The sequence below is a fragment of the Tachypleus tridentatus genome, chromosome 11 (genome assembly GCF_004210375.1).
Source record: "Tachypleus tridentatus isolate NWPU-2018 chromosome 11, ASM421037v1, whole genome shotgun sequence".
NCBI classification, from domain to species: Eukaryota; Metazoa; Arthropoda; class Merostomata; order Xiphosura; family Limulidae; genus Tachypleus; species Tachypleus tridentatus.
The window spans coordinates 24,115,110-24,129,580 of record NC_134835.1 but is presented as its reverse complement, the minus strand read 5'-3'; the positions used below and the strand labels follow the sequence as shown (position 1 = coordinate 24,129,580).

General features: G+C 34.3%; 1 protein-coding gene across 1 annotated transcript in view; it reads left to right on the top strand.

The window, feature by feature from the left end:
- Positions 1 to 4,450, top strand: part of LOC143231757 (acetylcholine receptor subunit alpha-like) — an 88,598-nt gene extending 84,148 nt beyond the window's left edge. The window contains exons 6-7 of the mRNA XM_076466396.1: positions 1,479 to 2,348; positions 3,914 to 4,450. Coding sequence (XP_076322511.1) covers positions 1,479 to 2,348; positions 3,914 to 4,108 — 1,065 coding nt within the window. The 3' untranslated portion in view covers positions 4,109 to 4,450. The remainder of the gene's footprint in view (positions 1 to 1,478; positions 2,349 to 3,913) is intronic.
- The last annotated feature ends 10,021 nt before the right edge of the window (positions 4,451 to 14,471 follow it).

Genomic DNA, 14,471 nt, shown 5'->3' with positions numbered 1-14,471 from the left:
ATATTATGTCAGTTATCTGTTTTTATGTAATTAAGACACACTATTTGATAAATATATTATGTCAGTTATCTGTTTTTTATGTAATTAAGACACACTAGTATGATAAATATATTATGTCAGTTATCTGTTTTTTATGTAATTAAGACACACTATTTGATAAATATATTATGTCAGTTATCTGTTTTTTATGTAATTAAGACACACTATTTGATAAATATATTATGTCAGTTATCTGTTTTTTATGTAATTAAGACACACTATTTGATAAATATATTATGTCAGTTATCTGTTTTTTACGTAATTAAGACACACTATTTGATAAATATATTATGTCAGTTATCTGTTTTCTATCTAATTAAGATACACTATTTGATAAATATATTATGTCAGTTATCTGTTTTTTATGTAATTAAGACACACTAGTATGATAAATATATTATGTCAGTTATCTGTTTTTTATGTAATTAAGACACACTAGTATGATAAATATATTATGTCAGTTGTGTGTTTTTTATGTAATTAAGACACACTAGTATGATAAATATATTATGTCAGTTATGTGTTTTTTCTAATTAAGACACACTATTTGATAAATATATTATGTCAGTTATCTGTTTTTTATATAATTAAGATACACTAGTATGATAAATATATTATGTCAGTTATCTGTTTTTTATATAATTAAGACACACTATTTGATAAATATATTATGTCAGTTATCTGTTTTCTATCTAATTAAGATACACTAGTATGATAAATATATTATGTCAGTTATCTGTTTTTTACGTAATTAAGACACACTATTTGATAAATATATTATGTCAGTTATCTGTTTTTTATGTAATTAAGACGCACTATTTGATAAATATATTATGTCAGTTATCTGTTTTTTATGTAATTAAGATACACTATTTGATAAATATATTATGTCAGTTATCTGTTTTTTATATAATTAAGACACACTATTTGATAAATATATTATGTCAGTTATCTGTTTTTTATGTAATTAAGACGCACTATTTGATAAATATATTATGTCAGTTATCTGTTTTTTATATAATTAAGACGCACTATTTGATAAATATATTATGTCAGTTATCTGTTTTTTATATAATTAAGACACACTATTTGATAAATATATTATGTCAGTTATCTGTTTTTTATATAATTAAGACACACTATTTGATAAATATATTATGTCAGTTATCTGTTTTTTATATAATTAAGACACACTATTTGATAAATATATTATGTCAGTTATCTGTTTTTTATATAATTAAGACACACTATTTGATAAATATATTATGTCAGTTATCTGTTTTTTATATAATTAAGATACACTAGTATGATAAATATATTATGTCAGTTATGTGTTTTTTATGTAATTAAGACGCACTATTTGATAAATATATTGTGCCAGTTACCTGTTTTGTATTTTGAACAGTTTATTTCTGAATTATGTTTAATATTTACACAAGGTGGATCTACGCCACAAGGAAGAAGTCCAGGGAACAAACCGGGTAGAAATTGGCATTGATCTGAGTGAGTTCTACCTGAGCGTCGAGTGGGACGTTCTAGAGGTGCCAGCAGTTCGTCACGAGAAGTACTACACGTGCTGCGAGGAGCCATACATCGATATCACATTCAACGTCAGTATGCGAAGGAAGACGCTGTTTTACACCGTCAACCTTATAATCCCGTGCATGGGCATATCCTTTCTGACGGTCCTCGTGTTTTATTTGCCTTCGGACAGCGGGGAGAAGGTCACACTCAGCATCTCAGTCCTGCTGGCACTGACTGTCTTCTTTCTTCTTCTCGCCGAGATAATCCCGCCCACATCGCTGACCGTGCCCTTACTGGGCAAGTACTTGCTTTTTACCATGATCCTTGTCACTCTGTCCATCTGTGTCACCATCGTGGTTCTTAACGTGCACTTCCGCACGAGGTCCACGCATCGCATGAAGCCTTGGGTCAAACGGGTTTTCATGCACGAGCTACCCAGACTTCTTCTGATGAGAAGACCCTGTGAAAGTTCCGCCGAACCCAGAAAGGTCATGGTCCGAACGTGTAACGGAACGGAACTGCGTGACTACAGCTCTCACCCGAATAGCTATGAAGCTGAATTCGAGAACGAAGTGAGTTTTACTGGATGTAGAATACACGGTCCTGCTGCTCGCACTTACGTGCCTGTAGGAAGCCCCATGACGTCAGAACAGACGATGAATCAGGAGCAAGAGAGACCCTTACATGGAGTACGAAGACTGCGTTTCTGTCCGGAGTTCGAGAAAGCAATGGAATCTGTGCAATTTATAGCAGATCATACACGAAGATATGAAGAGCATATATCTGTAAGTAACGCCGAGGTTAAAAATTATGACGAACACGTGCTTCTGTGAAGATTGTTTCATTGAACTTGGTATTAAAATCAATAGTTCACATATTTTCATAAGCAATATTACGTTAGTTATTTGGAAACAAAACAATCCCCACGAAGACAAACAAATATTACACATACTTTGTTCAGAAAGGGCAAGTTACGTCACTGACATGACCTACAAACGATGACGAGAGAAAATATTTGAATGCACGTGACAAAGAAAGTAGCCATGTACTTTTCGTTCCGCCTGGCATGGCCTAGCGCGTTAAGGCGTGCGCTTCGTAATCTGAGGGTCGCGGGTTCGCGCCCGAGTCACGCCAAAACATGCTCGCCCTCCCAGCCGTGGGGGCGTTATAATGTGACGGTCAATCCCACTATTCGTTGGTAAAAGAGTAGCCCAAGAGTTGGCGGTGGGTGGTGATGACTAGCTGCCTTTCCTCTAGTCTTACACTGCTAAATTAGGGACGGCTAGCACAGATAGCCCTCGAGTTCCTTTGTGCGAAATTCCAAAACAAACAAACTTTTCGTTCCTATTAAGTATCATACCTAAGCCTATCTAGATTTGGGAAAGTAATATAACATGCTAACTTTCTCTGTGTTAGATGTACATATACATGATATTAATTTAATAACACAGGCTAGTAATTATTGTACGCTGAATCCGAAAATATCTATTTCTCTCCATAATGTAGAGATTTTCAAAAAATATCATATGCACTTTTACATAAGTGAATCGTTTTCATTGAAATCGGGCCACATTTTGTTGTGTTTAAAATGTTGACAACCACTGGCTATAGATTACTATAGAGCAGTCGGACGTGAGAGTCATCGATTGTTCTAGAACCCAAACATAATAATAAAAATCTTCATTATGATACACGAAATAATAATTTGATCTAAGTCAAAGTTGTTTTTTCTTCGCCATTTGTAAAAATAGCCTTTCGAGCTAGAAAAAACAAACAAACACTTCCAAATCTGCGTTGCTAAATTATGGTAAAATCCGTTATTAAAACCAAAACAACTTTTATGAAGTTTAAATTGGCAGGCCTGTAACATTACTGTTGTGGTGCTAGTATATTCTGTTATTAATAGTACGAGAAATAGTTTAGTTAATAGAGTCCATTTAGTGTTTATCTAAGTCACTTTCAGATCATACAAACAACAACACAGTATGAATGTTTAGTATCACACAAGTTACAGTTTTGTTTACAATATAACTTAAGGTCAGTTTTGTTTACAATATAACTTAAGGTCAGTTTTGTTTACTACACTATAATTTTAAGGCCTACGGATTCAACCATTAAAAAAATAATCTGATAAAAGTTGTTTCAAACGACAATTAAATTTTTGTTTTACTGAGTACACGAAGCTAACACGTGCCCTTTAGATGTCTACTGAATAATTATAAGTAGATACTGTAAATAATATACGAGAAAACAAGTAAACCTCAGTATTAGTATTCTAACCTGATAATATTAATAGATAGAACCTTACTTTTGGTGTTAAACAATAACGTCAGTGTATTTTTATTTTCAGATAAAGGAAGCCTGGAAGTTCGTTGCTATGGTGTTGGATCGTTTGTTTCTCTGGATATTTACCATAGCAGTCCTTGTGGGCACGTGCGGCATTATTTTCCACGCTCCCACACTCTATGACAATCAGGAACCCATTGACATACAACTGTCAGAAGTTGCTATGGCAACTAAACACCACAAGTCGTTTTATTCGTGAGCTACGTTCGTACTGAAAGGAAACTTGACCACTTACATGTTCATGAATCTGATAAAACATACGTCTTGAGAGAGTTATGTGCCAACAAACGCACCACAAAGTTTTAAATCACGTTTTCTGAAGATTTCGCGTGTAAAAACATAATTACAGATGGACGCTTTTAGGCACTTCCATTGTTATTAGTTGTAGGTTTGTACTACATTTCATGAATTTCACACGTTTTTACACATAGCAAAGATGTCTAATGAAAGAGAGAAAGATACTATGTTTTAACGCTGTCAGTATAACAAGTTGAACAAACAAATTTGAAGGAAAGAACAAATAAAAGAAATTGTTTGTGAAGGGTGCGATTTAATGTGTTACAAACAGTCATCAGTTACAGATAACTGATTCTACACTACATTTGTAAATAATGTTATATATTATGGATTACAACAGACAGTCATCAGTTACAGATAACTGATTCTACACTACATTTGTAAATAATGTTATATATTATGGATTACAACAGACAGTCATCAGTTACAGATAACTGATTCTACACTACATTAGTAAATAATGTTATACATCATTGATTACAACAAATAGTCATCAGTTACAGATAACTGATTCTACACTACATTAGTAAATAATGTTATACATCATTGATTACAACAAATAGTCATCAGTTACAGATAACTGATTCTACACTACATTAGTAAATAATGTTATATATTATGGATTACAACAGACAGTCATCAGTTACAGATAACTGATTCTACACTACATTAGTAAATAATGTTACATATCATTGATTACAACAAATATGGCATTAATAATGTGGCAGTTTTTTAGATGTTAAACCTTACAAGCTCTCCATGTTTACGAGTTGGTTCACGCGTGATATCACAAGAGTCGTTGTGTAAAACAGATATAGGTACATTTAGTGTGATATCACAAGAGTCGTTGTGTAAAACAGATATAGGTACATTTAGTGTGATATCACAAGAGTCGTTGTGTAAAACAGATATAGGTACATTTAGTGTGATATCACAAGAGTCGTTGTGTAAAACAGATATAGGTACATTTAGTGTGATATCACAAAAGTCGTTGTGTAAAACAGATATAGGTACATTTAGTGTGATATCACAAGAGTCGTTGTGTAAAACAGATATAGGTACATTTAGTGTGATATCACAAGAGTCGTTGTGTAAAACAGATATAGGTACATTTAGTGTGATATCACAAGAGTCGTTGTGTAAAACAGATATAGGTACATTTAGTGTGATATCACAAGAGTCGTTGTGTAAAACAGATATAGGTACATTTAGTGTGATATCACAAGAGTCGTTGTGTAAAACAGATATAGGTACATTTAGTGTGATATCACAAGAGTCGTTGTGTAAAACAGATATAGGTACATTTAGTGTGATATCACAAGAGTCGTTGTGTAAAACAGATATAGGTACATTTAGTGTGATATCACAAGAGTCGTTGTGTAAAACAGATATAGGTACATTTAGTGTGATATCACAAGAGTCGTTGTGTAAAACAGATATAGGTACATTTAGTGTGATATCACAAGAGTCGTTGTGTAAAACAGATATAGGTACATTTAGTGTGATATCACAAGAGTCGTTGTGTAAAACAGATATAGGTACATTTAGTGTGATATCACAAGAGTCGTTGTGTAAAACAGATATAGGTACATTTAGCCTGATATCACAAGAGTCGTTGTGTAAAACAGATATAGGTACATTTAGCCTGATATCACAAGAGTCGTTGTGTAAAACAGATATAGGTACATTTAGTGTGATATCACAAGAGTCGTTGTGTAAAACAGATATAGGTACATTTAGTGTGATATCACAAGAGTCGTTGTGTAAAACAGATATAGGTACATTTAGTGTGATATCACAAAGTCGTTGTGTAAAACAGATATAGGTACATTTAGTGTGATATCACAAGAGTCGTTGTGTAAAACAGATATAGGTACATTTAGTGTGATATCACAAGAGTCGTTGTGTAAAACAGATATAGGTACATTTAGTGTGATATCACAAGAGTCGTTGTGTAAAACAGATATAGGTACATTTAGTGTGATATCACAAGAGTCGTTGTGTAAAACAGATATAGGTACATTTAGTGTGATATCACAAGAGTCGTTGTGTAAAACAGATATAGGTACATTTAGTGTGATATCACAAGAGTCGTTGTGTAAAACAGATATAGGTACATTTAGTGTGATATCACAAGAGTCGTTGTGTAAAACAGATATAGGTACATTTAGTGTGATATCACAAGAGTCGTTGTGTAAAACAGATATAGGTACATTTAGTGTGATATCACAAGAGTCGTTGTGTAAAACAGATATAGGTACATTTAGTGTGATATCACAAGAGTCGTTGTGTAAAACAGATATAGGTACATTTAGTGTGATATCACAAGAGTCGTTGTGTAAAACAGATATAGGTACATTTAGTGTGATATCACAAGAGTCGTTGTGTAAAACAGATATAGGTACATTTAGTGTGATTTCACAAGAGTCGTTGTGTAAAACAGATATAGGTACATTTAGTGTGATATCACAAGAGTCGTTGTGTAAAACAGATATAGGTACATTTAGTGTGATACCACAAGAGTCGTTGTGTAAAACAGATATAGGTACATTTAGTGTGATATCACAAGAGTCGTTGTGTAAAACAGATATAGGTACATTTAGTGTGATATCACAAGAGTCGTTGTGTAAAACAGATATAGGTACATTTAGTGTGATATCACAAGAGTCGTTGTGTAAAACAGATATAGGTACATTTAGTGTGATATCACAAGAGTCGTTGTGTAAAACAGATATAGGTACATTTAGTGTGATATCACAAGAGTCGTTGTGTAAAACAGATATAGGTACATTTAGTGTGATATCACAAGAGTCGTTGTGTAAAACAGATATAGGTACATTTAGTGTGATATCACAAGAGTCGTTGTGTAAAACAGATATAGGTACATTTAGCCTGATATCACAAGAGTCGTTGTGTAAAACAGATATAGGTACATTTAGCCTGATATCACAAGAGTCGTTGTGTAAAACAGATATAGGTACATTTAGTGTGATATCACAAGAGTCGTTGTGTAAAACAGATATAGGTACATTTAGTGTGATATCACAAGAGTCGTTGTGTAAAACAGATATAGGTACATTTAGTGTGATATCACAAGAGTCGTTGTGTAAAACAGATATAGGTACATTTAGTGTGATATCACAAGAGTCGTTGTGTAAAACAGATATAGGTACATTTAGTGTGATATCACAAGAGTCGTTGTGTAAAACAGATATAGGTACATTTAGTGTGATATCACAAGAGTCGTTGTGTAAAACAGATATAGGTACATTTAGTGTGATATCACAAGAGTCGTTGTGTAAAACAGATATAGGTACATTTAGTGTGATATCACAAGAGTCGTTGTGTAAAACAGATATAGGTACATTTAGTGTGATATCACAAGAGTCGTTGTGTAAAACAGATATAGGTACATTTAGTGTGATATCACAAGAGTCGTTGTGTAAAACAGATATAGGTACATTTAGTGTGATATCACAAGAGTCGTTGTGTAAAACAGATATAGGTACATTTAGTGTGATATCACAAGAGTCGTTGTGTAAAACAGATATAGGTACATTTAGTGTGATATCACAAGAGTCGTTGTGTAAAACAGATATGTACATTTAGTGTGATATCACAAGAGTAAAACAGATATAGGTACATTTAGTGTGATATCACAAGAGTCGTTGTGTAAAACAGATATAGGTACATTTAGTGTGATATCACAAGAGTCGTTGTGTAAAACAGATATAGGTACATTTAGTGTGATATCACAAGAGTCGTTGTGTAAAACAGATATAGGTACATTTAGTGTGATATCACAAGAGTCGTTGTAAAACAGATATAGGTACATTTAGTGTGATATCACAAGAGTAAAACGTTGTGTCACAAGAGTCGTTGTGTAAAACAGATATAGGTACATTTAGTGTGATATCACAAGAGTCGTTGTGTAAAACAGATATAGGTACATTTAGTGTGATATCACAAGAGTCGTTGTGTAAAACAGATATAGGTACATTTAGTGTAATATCACAAGAGTCGTTGTGTAAAACAGATATAAGTACATTTAGCCTGATATCACAAGAGTCGTTGTGTAAAACAGATATAGGTACATTTAGTGTGATATCACAAGAGTCGTTGTGTAAAACAGATATAGGTACATTTAGTGTGATATCACAAGAGTCGTTGTGTAAAACAGATATAGGTACATTTAGTGTGATATCACAAGAGTCGTTGTGTAAAACAGATATAGGTACATTTAGTGTGATATCACAAAAGTCGTTGTGTAAAACAGATATAGGTACATTTAGTGTGATATCACAAGAGTCGTTGTGTAAAACAGATATAGGTACATTTAGTGTGATATCACAAGAGTCGTTGTGTAAAACAGATATAGGTACATTTAGTGTGATATCACAAGAGTCGTTGTGTAAAACAGATATAGGTACATTTAGTGTGATATCACAAGAGTCGTACATTTAGTGTGTAAAACAGATATAGGTACATTTAGTGTGATATCACAAGAGTCGTTGTGTAAAACAGATATAGGTACATTTAGTGTGATATCACAAGAGTCGTTGTGTAAAACAGATATAGGTACATTTAGTGTGATATCACAAGAGTCGTTGTGTAAAACAGATATAGGTACATTTAGTGTGATATCACAAGAGTCGTTGTGTAAAACAGATATAGGTACATTTAGTGTGATATCACAAGAGTCGTTGTGTAAAACATATATAGGTACATTTAGTGTGATATCACAAGAGTCGTTGTGTAAAACAGATATAGGTACATTTAGTGTGATATCACAAGAGTCGTTGTGTAAAACAGATATAGGTACATTTAGTGTGATATCACAAGAGTCGTTGTGTAAAACAGATATAGGTACATTTAGTGTGATATCATCTGACACATGACAAATTGTATGATATTTCTCTAATTGAACTAATTGTAGTTTAAGCAACTGATATCTTCTCTAATCTGATTTCTTGTAGTTTAGGCGTATGGTATCTTTTCTAATCCAGTCAGCTGTATTTTACATAGGTGATACTTTCTCTAATCCAATCATCACATTTTATATTGGTGATATATCAGACCATCCCTTAAGTAATTTCCGATTTTAGGTTCAGAAAAAGAGAAAGAACTTCAAACACTTTTAATGTTATTTAATCAGTAATGTATGTTACATTATTATTAATTACTTCCTACCAATGATTCACAAGCTTCTGAATGTCACTTCTATAAAATTCTTGGGGTTTGGAGGAAAAGAATGTAGAGAGGGTAGTTTTGACATCTTCATGTGTTCCAAGTTCTTTTTCATCAAGATAGTTCTGCAAACTAGATGATAATCAGATGAAGCAGATCTGGAGAATAAGGAGGATGTGGAAGTTTTTCCCACTCCAGCTGATCAGTCTTTACAGATGTGATCCCTGCTGTATGGGGCCGTGCATTATCCTGGTGTAACACAACATGCTGTATGGGGCCGTGCTTTATCCTGGTGTAACACAACATGCTGTATGGGGCTGTGCATTATCCTGGTGTAACACAACATGCTGTATGGGGCCGTGCATTATCCTGATGTAACACAACATGCTGTACGGGGCCGTGCTTTATCCTGGTGTAACACAACATGCTGTATGTGGCCGTGCATTATCCTCGTGTAGCACAACATGCTGTATGGGGCCATGCATTATCCTCGTGTAACACAACATGCTGTATGGGGCCGTGCATTATCCTGGTGTAACACAACATGCTGTATGTGGCCGTGCTTTATCCTGGTGTAGCACAACATGCTGTATGTGGCCGTGCTTTATCCTGGTGTAACACAACATGCTGTATGGGGCCGTGCTTTATCCTGGTGTAACACAACATGCTGTATGTGGCCGTGCATTATCCTGGTGTAACACAACATGCTGTATGGGGCTGTGCATTATCCTGGTGTAACACAACATGCTGTATGTGGCCGTGCTTTATCCTGGTGTAACACAACATGCTGTATGTGGCCGTGCTTTATCCTGGTGTAACACAACATGCTGTATGGGGCCGTGCTTTATCCTGGTGTAACACAACATGCTGTATGTGGCCGTGCATTATCCTGGTGTAACACAACATGCTGTATGGGGCTGTGCATTATCCTGGTGTAACATAACACTTTACAACTGCAGGCCTCATTTCTGTCAGTGCAACATTCAAACGCTTTAACTGTTGACAATGTAATCATTACATCGAGTGGCAGCAACTCAAAGTGGATCACACCAACAATATCCCACCAAACACTTAACAAGACTTTCCTAGGATGGAGGTCCATTTTGGGCTGTGCTTTAGCCAGTTTACCTGCACTGGGCCATTGTCTGCAGCATTTAACATTTTTGTAATATATTCATTTTTCATCTCCAGTCACTAACCTGTCCAGAAAAAGGTGAGTTACGTTCACGAGAGTGCAGAGGAGTGCAAATTACCACTCTTGCTCTAAGGTTGGCTTTTGTCAAATCATGGGGGACCCATTTTCCATGTTTTGACACCTTTCCAAGCTGTTTCTCTAGTCCAATCAGCTCTATTTTATATGGGTGATATATTCTCTAATCCAATCAGCTTTATTTTATATGGATAAAATTACTCTAGTCCAATCAGCTCTATTTTATATGGGTGATATATTCTCTAATCCAATTAGTTGTATCTTATATGGGTGATATATTCTCTAATCCAATTAGTTGTATTTTATATGGGTGATATATTCTCTAATCCAATCAGCTTTATTTTATATGGGTGAAATCTCTCTAGTCCAATCAGCTCTATTTTATATGGGCGATATATTCTCTAATCCAATTAGTTGTATTTTATATGGGTGATAAATTCTCTAATCCAATCAGCTTTATTTTATATGGGTAAAATTACTCTAGTCCAATCAGCTCTATTTTATATGGGTGATATATTCTCTAATCCAATTAGTTGTATTTTATATGGGTGATATATTCTCTAATCCAATCAGCTTTATTTCATATGGGTGAAATCTCTCTAGTCCAATCAGCTCTATTTTATATGGGCGATATATTCTCTAATCCAATTAGTTGTATTTTATATGGGTGATATATTCTCTAATCCAATCAGCTTTATTTCATATGGGTGAAATCTCTCTAGTCCAATCAGCTCTATTTTATATGGGTGATATATTCTTTAATTCAATCAGTTGTATTTTATATAGTTATCAGTTATATAGGTGATATCTTCTCTAGTCCAATCAGCTCTATTTTATATGGGTGATATATTTCTAATCAGCTGTATTTTAGATGGACGACGTTCCCTGTAATTCAATAAAGATCTGTAATCTAGTTAATTTATATTTTCTGTTACCTGATTAGTTATACCTTGTACCTTAAAATGTGATTTTCGATGGATAACAACTTGTAGTTTAAACAGTTTTCTTTATTTAGTTCAATAATAATGTTTTTCTTTTGTGATACGGAAATATATGTTTGTTAGTTGGGTTATAACAGTTTAAATTATAACTTTATGTTGTTGTTTGTCAAAATCACTGTTGTAGAAAAGAGTGGTAGGGTGTCCATGTCTAGACATGCAAATTTTATAATAAGAAAAATTAAAGTTTGAAGATCCGTTAGAAACAGTACAACCAAGCAGGGTCTGAGAACATGACCTCTGTATAACAGTAGAACAACACAATCTGCAGTTAAAGTTAAATATTTAAACTGGTGGATGCTATAGCACCTACTTAAGGTTTTGATACCCCTGAAGGGTCTTAGTGAATCGGTAGAACTGTCTTTTTTGTTGTTTTGTTTCTGTCTTAAAGTTATAGACAAAGCGCTAAGAAGACAATCTCATGTTAGGTTATAGAAAAAAGTGCAGACCCATGTTAATTAGTCCAAGACAATAATAGTATTAATTCTATAGCAAATTAGCTTAACCTTTCAATCGCCCTCAAATTTATATATCATCTGGTGCGTTATTAAACTCAAATCAAAATCACACATCCGTAAAAATTCTAGTTTAGTAACTAGAATCTCTATTTGATAAACTTACTTGGTCTTAATTCACTGAAAATGATTCATTTGTACTAATCTATCCTAATTTTTCAAGTTACGACGGCCCAGCATGGCCAGGTAGTTAATTCACTCGAATCGTAATCTGAGGGTTGCAGGTTCGAATCCCTGTCACACCAAACATGATCGCCCTTTCAGCCATGGGGAGTTATAATGTGACTGTCAATCCCACTATTCGTTGGTAAGAGAATAGCCCAAGAGTTGGCGGTGGATGATGATGACTAACTGCCTTCCCTCTAGTCTTACACTTCTAAATTAGGGACGGCTAGCGCAGATAGCCGCGTGTAGTCTTGCCAAATTCCAAACAGACAAACATGGAAAAACTGGAGCCAATATCACTTAAAATGCCTTTAAAAAGCAAACTTGAGGTCGGTCACATCTTGTTTTTACGTAATAAACTAACGTCCAATCAGAATCAGTAGTAAGATAAAATCTGACCAACAAAACGTGACATCCAAGTGGCTTCTGGACTTTAACGTATATCTTCAAAGCCAAAACTTTATAACGTATATCTTTAGAACCATATTAGGCCTTGGACCTCTTGTATCCAGATTTTCAAGAAAATGGAGGCTTGAGGATACGTGTCTTTCTTTTCCTTTCATGGCGTTTTACACAGTTTGCAATAACAATATAGAGAACTATTCTTGTGCTCGCTTTAGCTAGTTATATAAAAGGTTAGAGATGAGTTTGTGCAGAACAGAAACGGGTTTTTTGAATTCGTGTTTTTCTCTCTTTAATAATATAATTATTTGTAGATATTATGATTATTATATTCCGATGGCTCACTGAATCGTTTGAAGGCTTATAACACTAAAAACCGGATTTCGATAACCGTGGGGATACAGACAGATAGCATTGTATAGCCTTACCCTTAAAGACAAACTAATCGAATGTTTTGGACAAAGTTCCTATTTCCTATTCGTAGCGACATCTAGTGAAAATGGACGTAATAATTTCTATGTTTCTTGAGTTGTTGTAACCGTTCTTCTGACGTAATTTTTGTTCGTTTGAATGCGGATCCAATATTTACTCATAGCGCTACCTAGTGAAAATAATAGTAACAATATCTCTGTTTCTTAACATTTATTTATGATTGTTCTTGGTTTATATTTCTTACGACTGCCACTTTAATGCCCTCCAGTGGCTCTGTGGTAAATCTGAAGACTTATAACGCACAATATTGAGTTTCGATAACCGTGATGGGAATAAAACAGATAGTTTATTGTGTATCTTTGTGCTTAACAACAAACATGATATTTTTGTTATCACATTCAAAACTCACATTCCGAAAATGAATGTTCAAAACTGCTTGCAAAAAACGGAGAAATATTAGAATTGTGTTTATGTGTTTTCTTTTTTAGCAAAGCCACATCGGGCTACCTGCGGAACCCACCGAGGGAAATCGAACCCCTGATATTAGGGTTGCAAACCGTACACTTACCGCTGTACTAGCGGGGAGTATTAGAACTGTTTGTATCGAATGTGTACTGTTAAAAATAAGGCCAAAATAACGGCGTTGATTCGACTGCTACCATACGTAATACTAATAGCTGCGTGAAAAACTAAAGTACTGAACAGAATTATTTCGTTTTTCTTTAGACATGTTCCGAGCCCTTGTATTTTCTATAGGTGCCAGTTTAACACAGCCGGGATTCTTTTACAGTAAGTGTCTGTGACTTGTTGGAGATAAATTCAAACAATAAACAGACAGCACACAATCCACTTGTTTTAAAATATTATAGTCAAAATATATTATTAAAGCTTAGCGTAACAATTAAATTTCACCAACAACATACGACTCAAACCGAATTACGTAAAAAAATTATCGCTCCTGTATAAATACAACAGTACTGTCTGTTCTCTGTATGTGTCTATTTAATTAATTCGCGTGGTGTGGATGAATGAATCTTCATCAAAACTGGTTTGAAGATTGATTAGGCCCATGGTGAGATACGTGGAAATTTTGAGTTTTAAGTTTTGAATTTTGGGTTTTGTTGTTTTTATGGGCGTTTTTGCATTTTTTTACCACTACTTCGCTCCTTGTGGTTGGTTGTTTTTAATTTCTCGCAAAACTACACGAGAACTATAAATATCTTGAGCAAATTTGGCATAAAGGTTTGCTGGGTCCTTGCGAAGATACATGCAAATTTGCGGTTTCAATTTTCTGTTTCACATATTTTACAGTAACATATATGGGAAGCAACCTTTCATGTGCTAAGATAACCTTCC